General features: G+C 39.0%; 1 protein-coding gene across 1 annotated transcript in view; it reads right to left on the bottom strand.

The window, feature by feature from the left end:
• Window positions 1–18,402, bottom strand: part of TIMM44 (translocase of inner mitochondrial membrane 44) — a 1,268,345-nt gene extending 1,249,943 nt beyond the window's left edge. The window contains exon 1 of the mRNA XM_044090681.1: window positions 18,302–18,402. Within this exon, the coding sequence (XP_043946616.1) occupies window positions 18,302–18,331 (30 nt within the window). The 5' untranslated portion in view covers window positions 18,332–18,402. The remainder of the gene's footprint in view (window positions 1–18,301) is intronic.
• Window positions 18,403–20,425: the final 2,023 nt, after the last annotated feature.

Raw genomic sequence — 20,425 nt, 5'->3', positions numbered from 1 at the left:
GGTTTCCACTGCTTACAAAAATCTCTCCTGCTGAAATAAAACCTTGCTCCCCTTCCTCTGACAACCTACCCTCTCAATTTCTCAAACTAGCAGCCAGTTCTATAGCTTACTCCATTTCTAGCCTTATTAACTGTTCTATCAAAGAATCCACTTTCCATGACATTTGGGAATCGTTTTACACAAACTCTCCTCGTAAAGGGGTAACTCTACACACCCTTCCAATTTCCAACCTGCAGCCATCCTCTTTCTTCTTTCAAAGATCCTAGAAAAATGCATCCACAGGCAACTTCTTAATTATCTTCTCCAGGAAAATCTCATCACCCCCTTTCAACATGGTTTTAGACCTCACCACAGCACTGCCACAGCCATTCTAGCCTTCATCCAGATCATAGCAAAGGTAAGAGATAACCATAAACTGGTATCATGTTTATTCCTAGACCTCTCCAAGGCTTCAGACACAGTCTCCCACCCTAAGCTTCTTTCTAAACCTACCGAACTTAACCTCTCTCCATCAACTACCAACTGGTTCTCTACTGTCTGTTATTAAGGTACCCAATCTGTTAGATGGCAAAACTCCTCTCCACTTCTACCCATCAACACAGGTGTTCCCAAGGATCCATTCTAGGCCCCCTTCTCTTCAATATCTTTATTAACAACCTACACTCTGCCGGTAAAACCTCATCTCCGATCCAATATGCTGATGACTCTACTCTTATTATCCTCTCTGACAACCCTACTGACCTTCTATCCCTTACTTAATCCTCAACTCCACCGAACAAGGGCTAAACAACCAACTCATCCTTAAGCCAAACGTCTTCTTTTTCTGCCCATATCTAGGACTAATCTAAAAACCTCCTTCATCCTCACCTCCCTGGACAACACCATTATTACATACAGACACCCATAATAAACTTTTAGGAATCACGATAGACTATCAACTAAAATTTGATCATCACATCCATCTGTCCATCAAAAAGTCAAACTAGAAACCTGGCCTTCTATACAGGAACAAAAAATTCCTATCCACAACCTCAAGGACTACTCTTGCCCAATCCTATCTCCTCCCCTGCCTACTATATGCTTCCCATGAATTTACCCACCTCCAAGCAAATCTGTTAAATAAACTTGAACAAACTTATAACCAGATTGCCAGATTTGCCTGTAACTTCCCATACAAGACCCATCACTGCCTTGCCCTTAAACAGTTACACTGGCTTGAATTCCCTCAGCTTCTACAACTTTCTCAGCTACAGATGGCACTCTTTCTAATATACAAACCTACAATCTGTCCCTCCCTGTCCTCCCTTCTATCCCTATATAAACCCTCTCGATCTCTCCGCAGCACTGACCAACAGCTACTTCTCTCCTATAGACCTAATAAAACAGGTAAATTACTCTACAAAAGCTCTATATCTCAAACATGGAACAAGCTCCCTACCTATATCCGAGCCAATCTTCCTGGCTACCTCACCCTCCTGTACCTGCCACCACCCTACTTAACTTCTACCCACCAAATCTCTTCTGTGCTTTGCCTTGGACTCCTATTCCACCTCTAAAATTACTCATTATGTACCTGTACTTTGTTTTCCTTCCTCTCTCTCTCTTCAATCGATCTTTGATTAACTACCGCCTCCTCTCTCTTCAATCGATCTTTGATTAACTACCGCCTCCTCTCTCTTCAATCGATCTTTGATTAACTACCGCCTCCTCTCTCTTCAATCGATCTTTGATTAACTACCGCCTCCTCTCCCTCTTTACCAATTATGCACCGTCGTCTTTGATTAACTACCGCCTCCTCTCTCTTCAATCGATCTTTGATTAACTACCGCCTCCTCTCCCTCTCTACCAATTATGCACTGTCGGTACCTTTTAATTGGCCTCTTTATTTGTTTTCAGATGATATTCTGCAAACCTACAATTTTTATAAACTCTTTTGATAATTATGTCCTGTTGATTTACTGTAAACTGACTATTGCTCAGCTTCAGAATTTATAAATGAAAGCTTTTTTTCAATTTTCCTTTTTTTCAATTATTTTCCTTTGCATTAATATTTTTGCTGCTGTGTATTATTTTTTATGTACACATGCATATGTAAACTATGTTTATTGTTTGTTTTGTATGTTGGAGATTTTCTCCTCGGGTCTCCACTGAAAATGGGCCACCAGCCCAGTGGACTAACCAGGCTAACAAAAGACAAATAAATAAATATTATGACAGTACAAGAAAACATATAACAGTACAACATAGCAAATCAAAGAATCAAAAACTTACAACAATCTAGAACAGAACTTTACAAGTTTGTCAAAGATTCTCACATGAGTATTAATAGTACAGAGAACAGATGAAAGTATTTACAACAGGGTTATACTTAGTGTTAAGGTAAAGAACTAAACACAAGTGCATCCACACGAGAAGTCACTGAAAGTACTCACACAGTCAAATGATGAAACCAGTTCAAGTGAGGCGAAATAAATGAAAAAAATTCTCTTTATTCCATACATAAAACCACAAAGAATAAAGGCTTTTCGGCGCTGTGTATGCAGCTTCATCAGATTCTCTCTGTGTCTCAGAATCTGATGAAGCTGCATTCACACTGTGGCATGCTATTTATTTTGGTATTTTTGTATGATAAGTAGAGAATAAATTGAATTATCATTTCCTTGAACTGGTTTCATCATTTTACTGTTTGACTTACTCTGAAGCTTCAGTGAAAGTGAGCCTTTCTGTTCTACTAATTTACTGTCTGGCTGTGACAAGTGCTCCTATATTGGTGTCAGCAGTTTTATTTGACTATTGTTAAGGTAAAGAACTAAACACAATTCCCAAAACATTGCTAAAGTTTGTATTACAAGGAATTAAATAAGTCTGAGGTTATTGGAAGACCTTACAGTAGATAAAGTTAAGGTTCAAGATCCAGAGGAGATATGAAGATAGAGTGAGGTTGAAGGAGTTAGCTTGGGTCAGAGCATGTACATATCAAAAACTTGGCGAGATAGTATTTTAGTTGATTTTTGAAACTGATTTTGTTTGTCTGAATCCTGATATCAAGTGGGAGGGAGTTCCACATTTTTGAGATAGTACAGGGGAAAAGGGAGATATGTCTACTTTTGGAAACTTCTACCAGTCCTTTGTTAGTCGATCTTAGCAGATGGTGTAATGGTTAATTAGACCAACTTCTACCAGTCCTTTGTTAGTCGATCTTAGCAGATGGTGTAATGGTTAATTAGACCACATAGTGTTGGGGTAGTAGAGAATTTGGTGAGCTAAGGTGAGTAGATTTAGGGTCAGTAAGTTTGGAAATTCAATCAAGGGCAGTTTTTGAAGGGCTTGACAATGGTGAGATCTGTAGGAAGAGTCAGTTGTAAATTTAGCTATCTTGTTATAACAGGTGGATAATTTGTTTAGGTCGCCTTTATTTAGGTTGACTATGATGAGAGATGCGTATAGTAACATGGAGAGTAGGTGAGTTCTTGCTATGGTAGTTTTACTATTGGAGGTCAGGTAGTTTGTACATCTGTAGAGTATGCCTAGTTTTTTGTGTATTTTTGTTAAGGTTTCAGCTATGTGCTTGTTGAATTTCATGTTTTGATCGATGATGACACCCAGTAGCTTGGTATGTGCAACTGGTGTTATATGGGTATTGTCAGAGGTGGTAACTGTAAAAAGGGGGAAATGGGGTCTATAGCTTTGGAGGGGTAAAGGAGTATAAGCTGGGTTTTTTGGGGGGTTGAATATTAATTGGGAATCAGCTAACCAGGTTTCAACTACTGTGAAGGATTCTTAGGTTATATTCTGTATAATTTGGAGAGAGGGGGTAGAGGCATTGGCATACTGGACTAGGTTTGCATGAAGGCTGTTTGTGAATAAGAGGGGAGTGAGTATAGATCCTTGAGGCATGCCTAAGGTGATGGAAGAAGGCAGGAGAGTGTGTCTTGTCACTTAACAGCTTGCTGTAGGTTAGAAATATAGTCTTTAAACCATACAAGTGCAGAGCTGTTAGTTTAAGTTCTGAGAGAGCAGTCAATAGTTTGTTATGGAAGACTGTATCAAATGCTTTAGAGATATCTAAAAAGACAGTTGATATCAGATTACCTACATTCTACTGTTGATTAACTTAGTTGGTGAAGCTGATGATGGCCAGTGGTGGTGCTGTGGCCAGGTCGAAAACCATGTTGTGTTTCAGCTAGGAGATTGTTAAAGAGAAGGTATTTTAGTATCTGTTAATGTAAACATTTCTCTAGGATTTTAGAGAGTGGGGATAATATGGCTATCGGACAGTAGTTGGATAACTCAGTAGAGTTTACACTTTTGTGTAGAGGTATTACATGTGAGATTTTCCAGAGGCTTGGGACTTTTTGTTCGGAGACTGGTTTATAATTATAGAAATGGGATATGAGATGGCTTTAGCTGCGATTTGGTGGTACTCTGCTGGTAGTCTGTCAGCTGCCAGGGTAGTGGGTCTTAGTTTGGTTAGGTATCTAAGGATTATGCTAGTCTGGACTGGTTGGAAGGAGAAGTAGTTTTGGTCAGATGGGGACTATTTGTTAGGTTAGGGAGGGTTGTGTGTGGAAAATTAGTTGACAGTTTTAGAACAGAGATAGTAAAATAGTAATTGAATTGTGTTGCAATGTTATTTGTAGACGGGTCAATGTTTGGGGTTGGGGTACCAGTTTTACCAGGCTGGAGAATTTTATTTATGGCTGCCCAAAATTTTTGAGGGTTACCACTGTGCTTAGTTAGTACATTGGAGTAATGTTTTTTTTTTTTTTTAATCCATTCTTATTTGTTTTCTTGCCTTCGTTCTTAATTCAAGAAATTGTTGCCTGTTAGTATTAGTTTTGTTGTTACACCAAGTGTCCCATGCTTTGTCCCTTAGTTTAAGAAGGATTCGGATACTTTTGGTTAGCCAGAGGGCAGAGTTGCATTTTGTCTGAATTATTCGGGGGGGGGTTAAGTATGTTTAGAAAGGTGGAGCTAAAGTAGTCTACTGCCTTGTCAAGGGGGAGGTTAAGTTGGGGGGGGGGACCAGCTGCAGTAGTTAGGTCATCTCTTCTAAAGTTTTTTGTGTAGTGTATGGGATTGAAGGAGCTGTTTTTAGTGGGTTTGATTTGTTGTCTTAGCAGGAAAAGTAGGGAGGTGGTCACTTAGTGCGTCAGGTAATGTCCCAGAGTAGCGTGTCATGGATGGACGATTAGTAAGGATCCAGCCTAAAATGGATTCTTATTTGGTGGTTCTGTTGGTCCTGGTTGGGGTTTGGATGATCTGAGGGAAACCACGTAAGTTTATATGAGTAGTGGGGAGGGGTGAATTTATTAAATGTCCAGTCTATATTGAACTCACCTAAGACGGGATGTTTCATAGGGGAGGGATTCTGTTGCCAATGGAGTATGAATTCTAGTGTATTAATATCGTCCCCAGGAGGGATGTAGGAGCCTAGTATGTTAAGTTGTTTTTGTGGGTTAATTTTCACTTTTGTGAATAGGGTTTTTCATTGTTGAAAGTAGGGATACTTCTGTCAATAAGGTCAACCATAAGGTTATTCTTGAAAAGCAGGGCAACACTACCTCCTCTTTTGGAAGTGCGGTCTTTTCCAAGTAGGTTATAATATGCAGATTAGCCTCAACTGGGGGTCAAGCCTTGGACAGTCCTTCCCTGAAAATGTGCCCTTCACCTGATCTGGCAGGCATCTTTGATCATTACAGCCTGGGGATGGGGTGAAACAAAAGGTCGGCCCAAAAGAATTTCCTCGTATTCCATTCACCAAGATAAATCCTTCTTGCAACAATTGGCAATTCGGATGAGAAGAGATGGAGGATGAGTGAGGATAGACCACTGGGAGGATAGAAGCCACTGTAGGATTCTCATGTGGAACTTTGCTAGCGGTACTAATGTGATGGTACTAATGTGATGGCCGCCACCATGGATCTCAGTGCCTGTAGAACTAGTAATGTGGGAACATTGTCATTTGGAAAGAATAATATCTACCTGTGATCTAATTTTCTGCAGTCTGTGAGTAGGAAGGGAGGCTATGCAAGAGGGTGTATTCAGGCAGGCTCCTATGAATTCCAATTGCTGAGTCAGACTTAGTTGAGATTTGGCGAGATTCACAGTTATACCTAAACAAGGGCAAATGCATAGAGTGAAATCTGTCTGTTCAAGTAGATGCCTGGTGGGGGTGGAAAGGAGCCAGTCATCCAGATATGGAAACACTCTGGATCCATGCAGTCTCAGGTGAGCTGCTACTGCTGCCATACATTTGGTTAACACCCAAGGGGACTGTGGTGAGACTGAAAGGCAGGGCTTGAAACTGATAATGAATGGTTCCCAGCCAGGAGCAGAGGAACTTTCTGGAGCGCTTGTCCATTTTTATGTGGAAATACTCATCCTGGAGGTCTACAGAGCACATCCAATCGTTCTTCCCTAAGAAGGGAAGGACAGACTGAACCGTGACCATCCGGAATTTCGTCTGTTGAACAAACTTGTTCAGAATGCTGAGATCCAAAATTGGTCTAGGAGTCCCCTGTCATTTTTGGCACCAAAAAGAACCTGGAGTAGAATCTGGATCCTATCTGGTCTGGTGGGACTTCTTGGACGACTCTTTTTTTCTAGCAGCTTCTGAATTTCCAGAGCTGTCTGATACCTCTGATTGGGTGGAACATCCGGGATGGGGATCCTTTTTCATGGATTTGGGGTAAGTTCAAATGGAATACAGTAACCTCTGGTAATGATCCTTAGCACCCAAGCATTTGTGGTTATCTTTTGTCAGGCTAGTGGGTACAAGGACAGTCTTCCCCTGACTGCCTCCACAGGCAAGCAATCAGGCCTCCCTATAGGAGCGCTGAGTCTATATCACGACACCAAAAATTCATTTCTTTGAACGGCTTGTCATTCGAAAATGCCGTTAATAGAAATTGCTTTTATGAGACTGTGATACAATGAAGATCAGAAAATTTGCCCTTTCCTCACTGTAGTGCAATCTCGGAGTTGGTATAGATATTTAGCAGGGGGTGGGGGTGTGCACCCACCACAAAAGCAATTTCTATGAATGGCATTTTCGACTGAAAAGCCGTTAAAAGAAATGAGCTTTCAGTGTTGTGATATAGACCTGGAGCGCTGGTAGGGTTTCCCTGAGAAGGAATTTCTGGAACCCTGATTTGTTGTAGGGGGTTCTGAGTTTCATCACGAATTATTAAATGTATTTAACCAGTGTGGTTTAGAAATTTTGAAATTAATTATCAAAGAAAATAATAGAGTGCAGGAAGGGTTGAAGCAAGAGATAGAAACTTTGGATGTATGTATCAAGGAAGATTTAATGTTTCAAATTACAGAAGAAAAAGAAAAGTATTACAAAGTAAAGGAAGATATAGATTGGAAATGCAGTGATGTTATTGAAAGAAAAATAAATAAATTAAAGAGAGATATGAATGAGTACGAGAACAATATTAGTTATCCTAAACCACCTTTTAAGAAAAATGATTACTTTAGACGGCAGGTGGACCCCCCCACTAATTATAATGGGGATGATACAAATGGAAGAACTCATTTAGAATACGATAATGAATTTCCACCATTGAGAAGAGAGTCATTTAATTCTTACACGAATCAGAATGTAAATCAAAATTTTCAAAAAAGGGGGGGGAGAAGGGGGAGGTATTAAGTCGAATACACCCCACCTCTGATTTAGTTTACCATCATAACAATATACAGATAGATGGTATTAGACACACATTAAACAATTTTACTATCTATAATTTTAGTAATGTTATCCCTATAAAACAATATTTTCACCTGTTGAGCAAAGGATTCAAGTTCATTCCCTCTGTGAAAGGGGAGATGGTGAAAACCATCATTGATTTAAAATTATTTTTGAGAAAAATTAATTTTGATATTGTGTTCTCTTCAACCAATACTAGTACCAGATTAAACAGACCTCCTCAAGACTCAGCATTAGTACGTAGAAGTTTATTTAACCCCCCTTTACATCCACAAATTAGAAATTTCGAACATATGTTGGAAAAAGAAATTAGAGAATTATATGAAGAAAGGGTTATTGAGTTCAACCTGTCTAAACAGGAAAATGAAATATTATATGAATTAAAGAACAACAGGGATTTGAGAATAATGAAACCCGATAAAGGGGGAGGTATTGTCTTCATGGACAATATTATATATGAAGGCAAAATGAACTCTATATTAAATGATATTGACAAATACACTCCTGTCTCACTTAACGAAATGAACTTAGCATATTATGAAATTGATAATTTATTAAAAAATATGCTATATGAGGGACTACTAGATAAAAAAACTTTTGAATTTTTGTATGTGGAAAAACCTAGAACACCAATAATATTTGGAATACCCAAGGTCCACAAAAACATGGAAGATCCACCCCTGAGACCTATTGTCTCAGCGGCAGGGTCTAAAACTCTTCCATTAGCCAGATATGTGGACCAGAAGGTAAAACATATAAGTATAGAGAATCTACACACATTAAAAGATTCTTGGGACCTTCTAAGGTGTATTGGGCCAGATCTATACAATGACAACTTGGTATTTATTACAGTAGATGTGGTAGATCTCTTTACAAGTATACCGCATAATGAAGGCCTAGCCATGTTTGAGGAAATGATTTACAGGGACACTAAATTAACTCAAGTTGAAAAAAGTGTAACTACCGGTTTGGTGGATATGGTCTTGAGATACAATTATTTTACATTTCTTGGTGAATACTATAAACAGGTTCAGGGCATAGCAATGGGCGCAGCATGTGCGCCCACCTATGCCAATATAGTCTTAACCAAATGGGAGGAAGACTTCGTAATCAATTCTGAGTACAAGGAATGTTGGACATTGTATCGCCGTTTTCTGGATGACATTGTCCTTTTTTGGACAGCAGGAACAGAAAAATTCAACGAATTTTTCAACTACATCAATAATTCCACTAATTTTCTGAAATTTACATATACCCTTTCTAGGGACAAATTACAATATCTAGATGTGGAAATATATAAGACAGAGGGTGATTTCGAAACTAAAATTTACAGAAAGGAAACCTTCTGCAACTCCTTTCTTCACTTCACTAGCGCACACCCCTCACATTGCAAGAAAAACATTGTCAAAGGACAGTTTGTGAGGGGTAGTAGAATGACAAGCGCTAGTGAAGATTTCTTGGCTGAATGTAACACACTTAGTAAGATGTTTGAAGAAAGGGGTTATCCACATGATTTTGTGACAAATTTGAGAACAGAAGTGGAATTAGGTAGAACAACCAAATTCCAGCCAATAAAGGGACAAAAAATTGTCAACAGAATTATTAATGAAAACAATATGAATTTAGATACTGAAAATAAGTATGAACAGGCCTTAATTATGGAATACAATATGTCCAACATTAGATTTAGCGAAGTCTTTCGAAATGAATGGACTAAATTTTCGGACTTATCTGATTTAAGTAGTATTAATAATTCAACACCTAAAATTGTATATAGGAATTCCAAGACTATCAAGGAAATTTTAGAGTCCAATACTAAGGAAAACAAAATAAGTTATGGAATAGACGGGCAAATAAGGAGGGGTAGTTATAAAAGTGTGGTCACTGCAATCAATGTGAACACATGGCAAACGCTACAGAAATAAGTGTCCCTAGCAGAAACAAAATTATAAAAATTAATGGCTATTACAATTGTGAGACAAGGGGTGTTATATACATAGGAATTTGTAATAAATGCAGTTCTTTCTACATAGGAAAGACTGAACGAGTCTTGAGGAGACGAATATATGAGCACAATTATGAAATTTCAAAGGCTAAAGATACTAATGCTTTATATAGGCACACAAAAGTTTGTAAGGAGGGCAAATTTGATTTCTTTGTTATTGAACAGGTGAAAAGGGATTTAAGAGGGGGTTTATGGGAAGAGAGGGTAGGGTACAGAGAACTTTGGTGGCAAATATATCTTAATGCCACAAAAAAACCTGGACTCAATGATACCATCTCTATAACCCCAGTACTCAAATTAAAAGCTGCAGATTTATAACAAAGAAATATATCTTCCAATTGTAATTTTTAAGAAGCCCAATAGATGGTGCTACTTGATAAGGTTAAGCAAAGGAAATAACCAATTCATTAAATTAACTATTTCAAATACATACTTGTTTTTAATGTTTTTTTAAACTTGGAATTGTTTACACATAGGAGTAAAAGTACCTAGTACTAGAAAATTAGGAGTTTTTAATACATTTATTTTAATAAATGGGAGAATTGTATTGTTTTGTATATATATATTTTTAATGAACAAGTTTTTTTAATAAAGTTAATGTCATGATTGGCTGCTATTTGATGCACTCTGACTGATAGGGCAAAATTTGAAAAGTTTTGTATATATAAAGGATTAATTGATTAATTGTTATAATCATTATCTGATGAAGTCACAGTTGCTGAAGACGAAAACGCAATTTTTGTTAAGAGCGTTTATTTGTGCCTTTCTGCTCTGCTGGTTTTTGTTTCTTTGGAGTATTAAAACATTTGGACCTTTGCTGGTGTGTTTCCTGCTGTCCGTTTGACTACAACAGGATTTTTTTCTTGGTTTGATCGTATTTGGTTTGTCTACTTATTTTATGAGACTGTGATACAATGAAGATCAGAAAATTTGCCCTTTCCTCACTGTAGTGCAATCTTGGAGTTGGTATAGATATTTAGCAGGGGGTGGGGGTGTGCACCCACCACAAAAGCAATTTCTATGAACGGCATTTTCGATTGAAAAGCCGTTAAAAGAAATGAGCTTTCAGTGTTGTGATATAGACCTGGAGCGCTGGTAGGGTTTCCCTGAGAAGGAATTTCTGGAACCCTGATTTTGAGGGCCACCTCCGCCACGTGGTCAGCGCCTTCCATTATAGCTCCCCCCTCTGCCCCAAGAGGAGTCAATACCACGTGTGCCCTGGAAAGGCCGTTGGGTTTTCTTAAACCACATTTTCCCACTTCTCTGGTTCCTGAAATAGGAGCATTGGGGAGCAGAAAAAAATGCCCACACCAGACAGGGTTTTCCACCTTTTTAACACCTGGCTAAGGTATCTTTAACTTTGGGGCCAAAAAGGGAAGATCTAAACAGAGTGTTGATGAATGAAGACTTGAATGGCTCTGCAAACTCAAACAAGCGTATCCAGACATACCTCCTTATAGCTACGGCTGAACCCGCTGCCCTAGTCGTCCCTTCTGCTGCATGTGCAATAAGCCTCATGGACGAGTTAGAGATAGACTCCAGAGTAGCAAGGTGGGAGGCTACTTTATCCTGTACCTCAGACACAGTTCCCATGAGGGTATCTGAGAGCTCCTTGCTCAGATGCTTATGAAGTCTAGTGAAGGGTTCCATGAAGTTCAATGACCGCAAGGTGAAGGTCGAAGAAGTGTAGACCCGCTTCCCAAATCTGTCCATCACCCTACACTCTCGGTTAGGGTGATGGACAGTGGAACGTTCTTCTGCTAGTTCCTTCTTGGCGTCTGCCACAACCACCATGGCATCTACTACTAAACCTTTGGCCCAGTGTGGATGGTACTCTGGAGTTGAAAGGATTTTATCTGGTCTCATAGGAACTGGTTCTATGGAATCAGGGTGATCCATTTAATAAGGATTATCAGCCGTTGGGGTTACCCAAAAGGTAGATGGGCAAGCACCAAATCCTCCGAGGATGGGTCTTGGGGCTTCCAGCCACCCCTCTACTTTAATATTTCAAGAAGGTCTCCAAAGGAGAGGTCTTCTGGGGGTGACCAGGGGGAATGCTCCCCATCATCGAAGTCTATGTCTTTTGTGACAGATTCCTCCAGGGAATTGTGGTGTTTCCTCTTACATGACATCTTCTGAGGGTTCCCCTCAGTGGGAGCTTCTGTGTAGGAAATTGGAAGAGGTAGGGCCTTGTACTGGGGTGCCCTACAGCTTTGGTGCTCACTGTCCAGGTGTGGAGGCTGGTGAAAGCTCTGGACCAGACTGGATCCTGGGAAAAAGCTCCAATGGGTGAGAAACCAGCTTGGAGCCTGCAGAGGCCATGGCACTCTCCATAATTTGAAAGGCAGGTCCCCCTGAAGAGGGATGGGAGCTCAGAACCAGGAAGGACAACCTCAGAACTATGGTCCCACCCTGTTCCAAGGAAACTGTCATAAACGTCAAACTCGAGGAAGAGCCCACAAACGGTGTCATGGAGCTCTGACCCTGGTCCATCAGTTCTGAAGACGCCAAGGAACTCAGGGCAGAGACTGGGGCCAAAGACATGAGAGCTGTCGGCACCAGGACAGCCAGAACCAGGGGAGTTGGAGCCAAGGTCTAAAACTGCAGTGGTGGTTAGAGTTGGAACATCTGGTGGAATGTTTGGAGAAAAAAGCCTGTCCAGAAGGGAGTGAAGGCTGGGAAGAAGTGGAAAGACTCCTTGCCACAAGGAGTTGGTCCATCAACCCACTATGGTCGACTTCCATGAGACTCCTAGAGGAACGGACCGAAAAGGCTAAAGGAGATTCTGGCCTCTCTAAAAAGGGGCTTGGCAGTTGCCCCAAAGGGGTCTATCGATGGGAATACCTGGTTCTAGGAACCAAAGGAAATCGTGGTTGCTGGGCTTATTGTGCCTGGAAGGGAAGTGGTTTCAAAAATACTGTCGGCACTGTAACTGGCACCGAGGATGGAGAGTGACTTGAAAGTTCAGCGCTGAGGTGGACGGTACTGAAACTTGAGGTGCCAAGGTAGTCACCACGACCGGAACTAAGGAAGATGGTTCCGTAAGTTTTCTGGTATCCACAGTCCCGCAGAAGTTGTAGGAGCTGCAGGTTTAGATTTCTTATGTGCTGGAGCCAAAGGGGATGCTGGCACTGAGAGACTCCTCTTTTTACTAGGTTTAGTTTTTGAGGAAGGGGAAGAGGATGATGATGGAGACCAACACCTCAGGATTTTGCAGTTCTAGGCTGTCTGGACAAGGCCTCCTCAAAGGACGTTTTTAGCAGACCTTTTAAAATAAGTTTATTTTTCCTCTGTACGAAGGCCCAGTGACTAAAAGCTTCACAAATATCACACTATTGTTTTAAGTGTGCCGAGCCCAAGCAACAAATACAACAAGAATACCCATCTAACTTGGCATTTTTCTGCCACAACCAGAACATTGTTTGAAACCAGTCACATCCTTGCTCTTATCTGACATGTTGAGTGGGGGAAAGGATCAATGGCAGAAACACTCATGCTACAAAGCCACACACACTCAGAAGAACAGAGGAAAGAGAGAAGGGCTACCAACGATGGTAAGCCAAAAACTACCAGAGGTAGAAGAAAGGGATAGCAGTACCAGCAATGCTAGGACAGATACCACATGGTTAGGAAGAAGGAAAGGGGATAGTACACTCACTCAACGAAGTGATAAAAATGGAGAAAAACTACCAGAAACACATATAAATAAAGTTTACTGGGTAGGAGAAGAAAGGCTTTAGAAAATCTTTAATAGCAGTAGAAGGAATAATAACATTTTTTACTTAGCTCAAGGAGAATTCATCTTTATGAGAAGAGTGGCAAACGAGATCGGAGGTAATTTTGAAAGAGGCATTCTGAGTAGGGACTTTGCTCAGAAGTTTTTGGTTTGCACGAGCTGTTGTAACGGCCGAGCCGGTTCCAAGACTTGTCCCATATGTCAAGGATAAATGAAGAGTGACATCAGATCAAATGTTAAGAAATACATACAGAAACAAAATAGCTATAATGTATGGCTATGAGAAATCCTATGAATATGTCTATGGTAAAGAAACAAACATAACACAAACCCTTGCAAAGCACATTCAGAAAGTCTTTGCACAACTCACCCAGAGTGCAGAGCATATTGCTTACACTACAAAAGTATGATCGGAAAATGAAATACAAGCCAGATGAGTAACTGCAAGTGCAGCAAATCTATGAAGAGTAGATTATTTAGCAGAGAAGTGTCACAAGTTGATACCAGGAGGAGGACGGACTTTGGGTAATACTTCAATAACCAATGACAGCAGAAAAAGTAAAATAGTTCAACAGATGTACCATCACGGACTCAAAAATGCACTTGGTGTAATACATTAAAATGAAAAACTGACAAGCAGAAATCATTATGCACAGAAGAAATGAGCTTTGCCCGAGGCTTAATATTCAGACCCGACATAATTGTTTTCAATCAACTGAGATATCAAGTACTTGGAAGGATACATAAATAACATCTGAGGAAAGTAAAATCAAACAGAAACAACATGAGATATATGTTGCAACAAATGTTGATTCAAACAGGAGTAGTTGCAGTAGTATTGCAAAGTTGCAGAATAACAAAAATAATCCAGATGAATTGATGTTAACCGATAACTCAATGGATAAAAACAACTTAATTCTGTAGAATGACCATAGAGCATAAGCGCTCAAAAAAGTCATGTTGTACTCTAAGCTACTAACCAAACTATCTGAGCTCAATCTCTCTTCCTCTACTATTCTCGGGTTCGCCAGCTACCCAAAAAACTGGCTTCAATCTGTCAGATGGCAAACTTCCTTCTCCCCTTTCCTACCTCTCTGACAGGTATCGCTCAAAGCTCTATTCTTGGACTTCATCATCTTTACTCACAACCTCTATATATCTTGCTCTTCCTCTTCCCTGACACAGTCTGCCAATGACTCTGTTCTTATCTCCTGCTCTAATAACATCACCACCCACCATTTTGTTACTCAGAACACATTTCTCACCATCGAAAGGTGGCTCTCTGACAATCAGCTCATCCTAAACCCTACAAAAAACAAACTTCTCCTCTTCATTCCTAAATCTCTTCCCCATCATAAATCTATCTTCACTATCTATTGATAATACCATCATTAAGACGGAAAACAAAATAGCCCTAGAATAATTTAATCCGGAATAAATAAATATCCAAATATTCCGGAACCATGGAGAAAGTAAAACAACATAAAAACACTGTTTATTTGCAAGTACAACACCACAGGGACTTTCGCAGTCCTCAGGCTTGTAAAACAGGTGAACCTAAAAATAACAGTCTATATAGATTATCTATATATATATATATATATATATATATATATATACATATATATACACATATACACACACACACAAACAATTATTCAATTAATGGTCATTAACTTTTAAAGAATCAACATAAAATAAACACACACACACATATATATATATATATATATATATATATATATATATATATATATAATACACACACACACACACACACACACACACACACACACACACACACACACACACACACACTTAATATGTCTCTGTAAATTCCTTAACTCAGGTGTCAAAGTAAATATTTCATTCAAGCCTGGCAGATTAAATGACAAATCTCAAAATCCATTTATTTTCACATCTTTCTGTTAAATTAAAAATATCTCCTCTCCTAATATTCTCATAAATAAAATGTATTTATGGTCTGTAACTCCCACATGGTGAGAATTGCAGGTGTCATGTCAGACTCTAAACCAGTTACAAGTGGCATCCCACAAGGCTCAGTTCTGGGACCTCTCTTGTTCGGTATATATTTCTCTGCGGTACAGGCTAACACGGGAAGACTATGGCTGACCAAGTTCGCAGATGACTGCAAACTGGGTGCCATAATCGACTCGCCGACTGACACAAACATCCTCCAAAAGGGTCTCACAGAGACGGATAACTGGTGCCAGAGCCATGGCCTAAAGCTAAATGCCAAAAAGTGCATAGTCATCCCCTTTGGGAAAAACAAAGTGCCCACAAATTACCACATAGGTGGTAATCCATTAAGTACTGAAGAAGTAATTAGGGATTTGGGTACCCAAGTAGATAGCAATCTCTCCTTTGACAATCACATTGCCAAAGTTGTTAGAAAGACCTTCTATATAGCCCACCTTATCACAAAAGGGTTCACATCTAGATCAAGAGAGGTCATTGTGCCCCTCTACTCATCAGGCCCATAATTGAATACAATGCCCCATTTGGGATGTACCTTACCCGACACCTGCAGCAACTGGAAAGACCCCAAAAAGTACCTCACCAAGAGGATCACAGGACTCAAACAGATGCCTTACGCAGTTAGACTAAAGAAACTCCAGCTCTACTCAGTTGCTTACCGCCTACTCAGAGGTGATCTGTGCCCGACGTATAAAGCCATGTCCAACCCAGAATTAATGGACATGCTCCACCTCAGGAAATCCAAATCCCTTAGAGCTACACGCTCCAGGGACTTAAACCTCAGCACAGAAATAAATAGGACATGCTGGAAGGACAGATTCATATCCCAGAGGCTCCCCTCACTCTGGAACAAAATCCCAAACCATGTTAGGCAAAGCCCCTCAATGACGCTCTTCAAGAGAAATCTTGACGAGTGGATGGCAGATCATAGGTTTACCCCTGGGATCTCTTCTGTGTCCCTACTAGAGGCACAGTAAACTAACCTTAAAAGGGCTATCTTCTGTAACCTACTATACAGAGGCACAGTCAACTAATCTAAAAGGGTGGCGAAAGCCAAACACACTCTGGCTAGGCTTATAAATGCCCTAGGGTAGACAGCCTAGTATCAACCTATGAACCTATAACAAGGTTTGCATAAGAATTTGCAACAGAAGTGCCCATGGCAACTCCTGTGGCTTGTTTGTAATAACTGTCCTGAAACACGAAAACATTATTTTCCAGATCTATTCTGAGTAACTAAATTAATACATTAGTATCAAACACTAATTATATCAGTTTGATTACTAATGTATTCTTCTACCATTTGTACACCTATAGCAGTTGGTTATACACATAAAAAGTGAATCTACATCAAGTGTCACTAAATAACTAGTTAAAACATTATGTTCTTTGGTCCATTCGTACAGTTGTTCTAAAAAAGATTCATAGAGGACGTTTTCCTTATATGGGATGGTTCGTTATGCGATTTATATGACTTTAGAGATTATATTCATACTACAACCCCATTTTTAAGGAATGTACAATATAAATATTAATTTATTGGACATTACATTAAATAAGGACACAAAAGGACATTTACAGACAACCCTATATAAGAAGGTTAAGAAATGTATGAGAGACAGTATGCAGCCCAATTTTATTTTTGATAATAAAGTAAAGAAAACAAATGTCTAAAATAAGTAAGTTAAATACTAAGGAAGTGGAATTAGCGACTCAGTTAAATGAAATGGCTCAAGATTTTTTTTGGTAGGGGTTATCATACTGATGTGATATTTTTCTTAATGCTTTGTACCCTAAGACATAGAAAAACCTATCCACCTATTTTTTTCAGATACCATCAGGGTAACTGATAATAGAGAAAGACGGAATAGACAGGCAGGATGTTGGTTTGTTTTAACTTGCAATCAGAACACTAAAAATATTGTACATATAATTACGAAGTATTGGCCTATAGGTGTGTACTAGGCTAATGGTCCTGGAGCCTTTACAAGCCTAGCCCATAGGTTCAAAGGTGTGTACTAGGCTAATGCAAGCATCAGAATTAAAAGGGTTTATTTCAGAATACCCATTGTTTAGTTGCAAGAGGAACATAACATTAAAAAGCAAGTTATGTTATAAAGAACAGATAAAAATAAAGGAACAGAGTTATAGAAAGAGGCAAAAGGTGGGCACTTGTAAGTGCAATACATGCAAATTCTGCCTCTCTCTCTCTCTCTCTCTATATATATATATATATGCATATGTGTGTGTGTGTGTGTATGGGGGGGGGGGGGCAAAGGCCCAAAATATGGACAGATTTTAAATATTGCTCTTATAAATTTAGAAAGTTGATAGAATAACAAGATTTGTCTCAGCATGCATTTTTCTGAAGAATATGAAGTCTGAAACTCATATGTAATTATTAGTGACTTCCATCCTCAGATCATCCCAGTGATTTGCCAGAAAAACACAGATTTTGTGGAAAACAGACCAAAAACAGAAGTCAAAATCTGGACAGCTGAGAGGTATGAATGTCATACTGCTACGGTCTCCAGAGTTAATCTCTGCTTAAATTAAGCCATGGAGCATTTAAGCTGATAAAATACACAACATGCTAACATGCACATACGGATGCAAAATGCGCTTAAATTACAAAAGCTAATGAACACAATCTTGTCCTACTTATTCAAGACTCATGGAATATAAACTTCAACAACAAACTCTAAACGACTTCAGTACTGTTTACTGTGCGCTACTATGCACCGTAATTATCATCCGAGTGTCACATTTATGAATACCTACATAATGCACATCACAATAAAGGATAACATCACTCACAGAGATAAACACCTCTACAGCTTATTCCTACCTGGTAGCACTGACATAAGGTAGCAGCCATGTTACTAAACGTGTGACCTTTCCGCTCTTGTCATGATGTCAGTCCAGAAAGTCGCAAGCCAATGACGTTTAAGGTAGAAACAGTACCTTAAGTTGCTCTCCATTTCGGCAGAGTATTTTGTGTTGTTATTAATCGTTTATTACTGAGGATTTTTTTTAATAACTGGCACTTGGAATTAGTTGTATCAATGTGGTAGGTTATAGGGATGCTTACTAAAAGTGAAATACAGACTGGGATTGAAAACGAGAACCTGATCTAAACTGCCCTTGATTTTGACTCAAGTTTTAAATCTGTACCTCTTAATCTCTGTTAAAACGCGTGATTGCTGAAGAAAATGTGATATATTGCAATTAATAAATAATGATAGTAATTAGAGCTATATATTTCTTTAATTTCAGAAACTGTATATTAATTAACATTTTTTATTCTGTCAGTGTCTCAAGTTAATTGTGTTGATATTTTAAAAAGTGCCTCTAATTTATTTCTGGATTTGTCCCTGATTGGTTGAGAGCTATGAAACTGACAAAACATGCGACTTTTGATTGCACAAACACGTGCATCCCTTGCTGATTTCTTTGCTTTCCATCATTTAAGTTCAGTTGTTTTTTTTTTTTTTTTTTTTTTTGGTGCTTGTCAATTCTTGGATAAAATATTTTTTCAGCATTTTTTAACGATAAGGTTTCTTGATGGCTTCATACTTCTCGACTGTCCTTGATTTTGCTTTTTAGGTCTGTCCTGTCACCAGTAAAATATTTGATTTTTTTTATTTGGATAAATCACGGAGGGTTACAGTCAGTCAGGAATGCCAGAATTAGCGTGTCGTGTTTCTCATTGACCAGAAAATAAATGTTGGTGCAAATTACGTTGTGCTATTAACTTTTTAAGTGAGTTAGAGTAATACTGAAACTCTTAATGATTTTGGACCATTGTTTTCCCTGTTATTTTTTGGCTTTGGCTGTAGCTAAAGTTTGGAATACTCCTACAATATGCAATTCGTTATTCATCCCACCTGTTTTCACCCCTGACACTTTTTAAAATATCTCTAAACAATATAGACCTGTTGTAATTCTAACGACATTCCTAATTTTGGCTAAGTTTTGATCCATTTTTTTCCTAAACTTGGACTATTTTGAGAAATGATGGTGGGTTATGGTCAGTAAATAATTATACTTATTGGTTTGGTACATGCTGATAATCACTAAATTACATACTTCTTTTAATTCAGAATGTACATGTTAATTCAAGAATTTGGCATATTTAAGGGTCCCTAGTTTTGGGCCATGTTCTAGTTTTTTTTTTTTTCTGTACTTGTAATTCTGTTGGTAAAAGGTTGAGAGATTAGGTCCTGTGGAGTTACGTATTTATCCCAATTTTCTTATGCTGATAGGTCATCTCCTACCCTAGTGTGTTATACATATTTTTTGTTCTACTATCCCTTTACCCTCAATGATCACCAGATCTATGCTCCTCCCCCATTTCTGTCTTGTCATTTTTCTTTATTCACTGTATCTTTTCCTTATCAGATTCTTGTTCCATTTCTTCTTTTTATCTGTGTACAAACTTGCAGCATTCTGTCTTCAAATGTTGGTTGGCTTCCCAAAGGAAGACCACTGGAGTTTGATTCTTCTGAAGAACAATATTACAAACACGTTTCACTCAGTTTTATGGGGGGCGGTCCATCCTCTGGCAGGTTTTTCTCTTTCACACCCCCTTAACTGAATTTTCAACTATGAGATTGCCGTTTCACAGGGAAGGAGTGAAGGAGAAACCGCAGCTTTGGGGTATCTTATAACTTTGAAATAAATGTTAGCAGTTCATAAAGTTGCCTGTGATAAATCAGGATTTGTGAACCTCCCACCAACCATACTAATTCTCTGACTTGTAATACCTTTACATAAGCTTGCTACGTTCTCATTCGTAAACATGCTGAACCTATGCACCTGTTATTTCCCTGTAGTGTTTTAATCCATGCTGTCACCATCACGTCTTCTTTTTTCGGCTTTTTCCCAGGTAGGGGTCGCCACAGCAGATCATCTGTCCGCTCATGATTAATCTTCCATTTTTTTATTGCTGCTTTTCTGTGGAAGTAGATCG

Source organism: Protopterus annectens, chromosome 13.part0 (genome assembly GCF_019279795.1).
Source record: "Protopterus annectens isolate FY-2018-M chromosome 13.part0, PAN1.0, whole genome shotgun sequence".
Classification (NCBI taxonomy): domain Eukaryota; kingdom Metazoa; phylum Chordata; order Ceratodontiformes; family Protopteridae; genus Protopterus; species Protopterus annectens.
The sequence above is the reverse complement of the archived record's forward strand: the minus strand, read 5'-3'. Positions and strand labels throughout refer to the sequence as shown.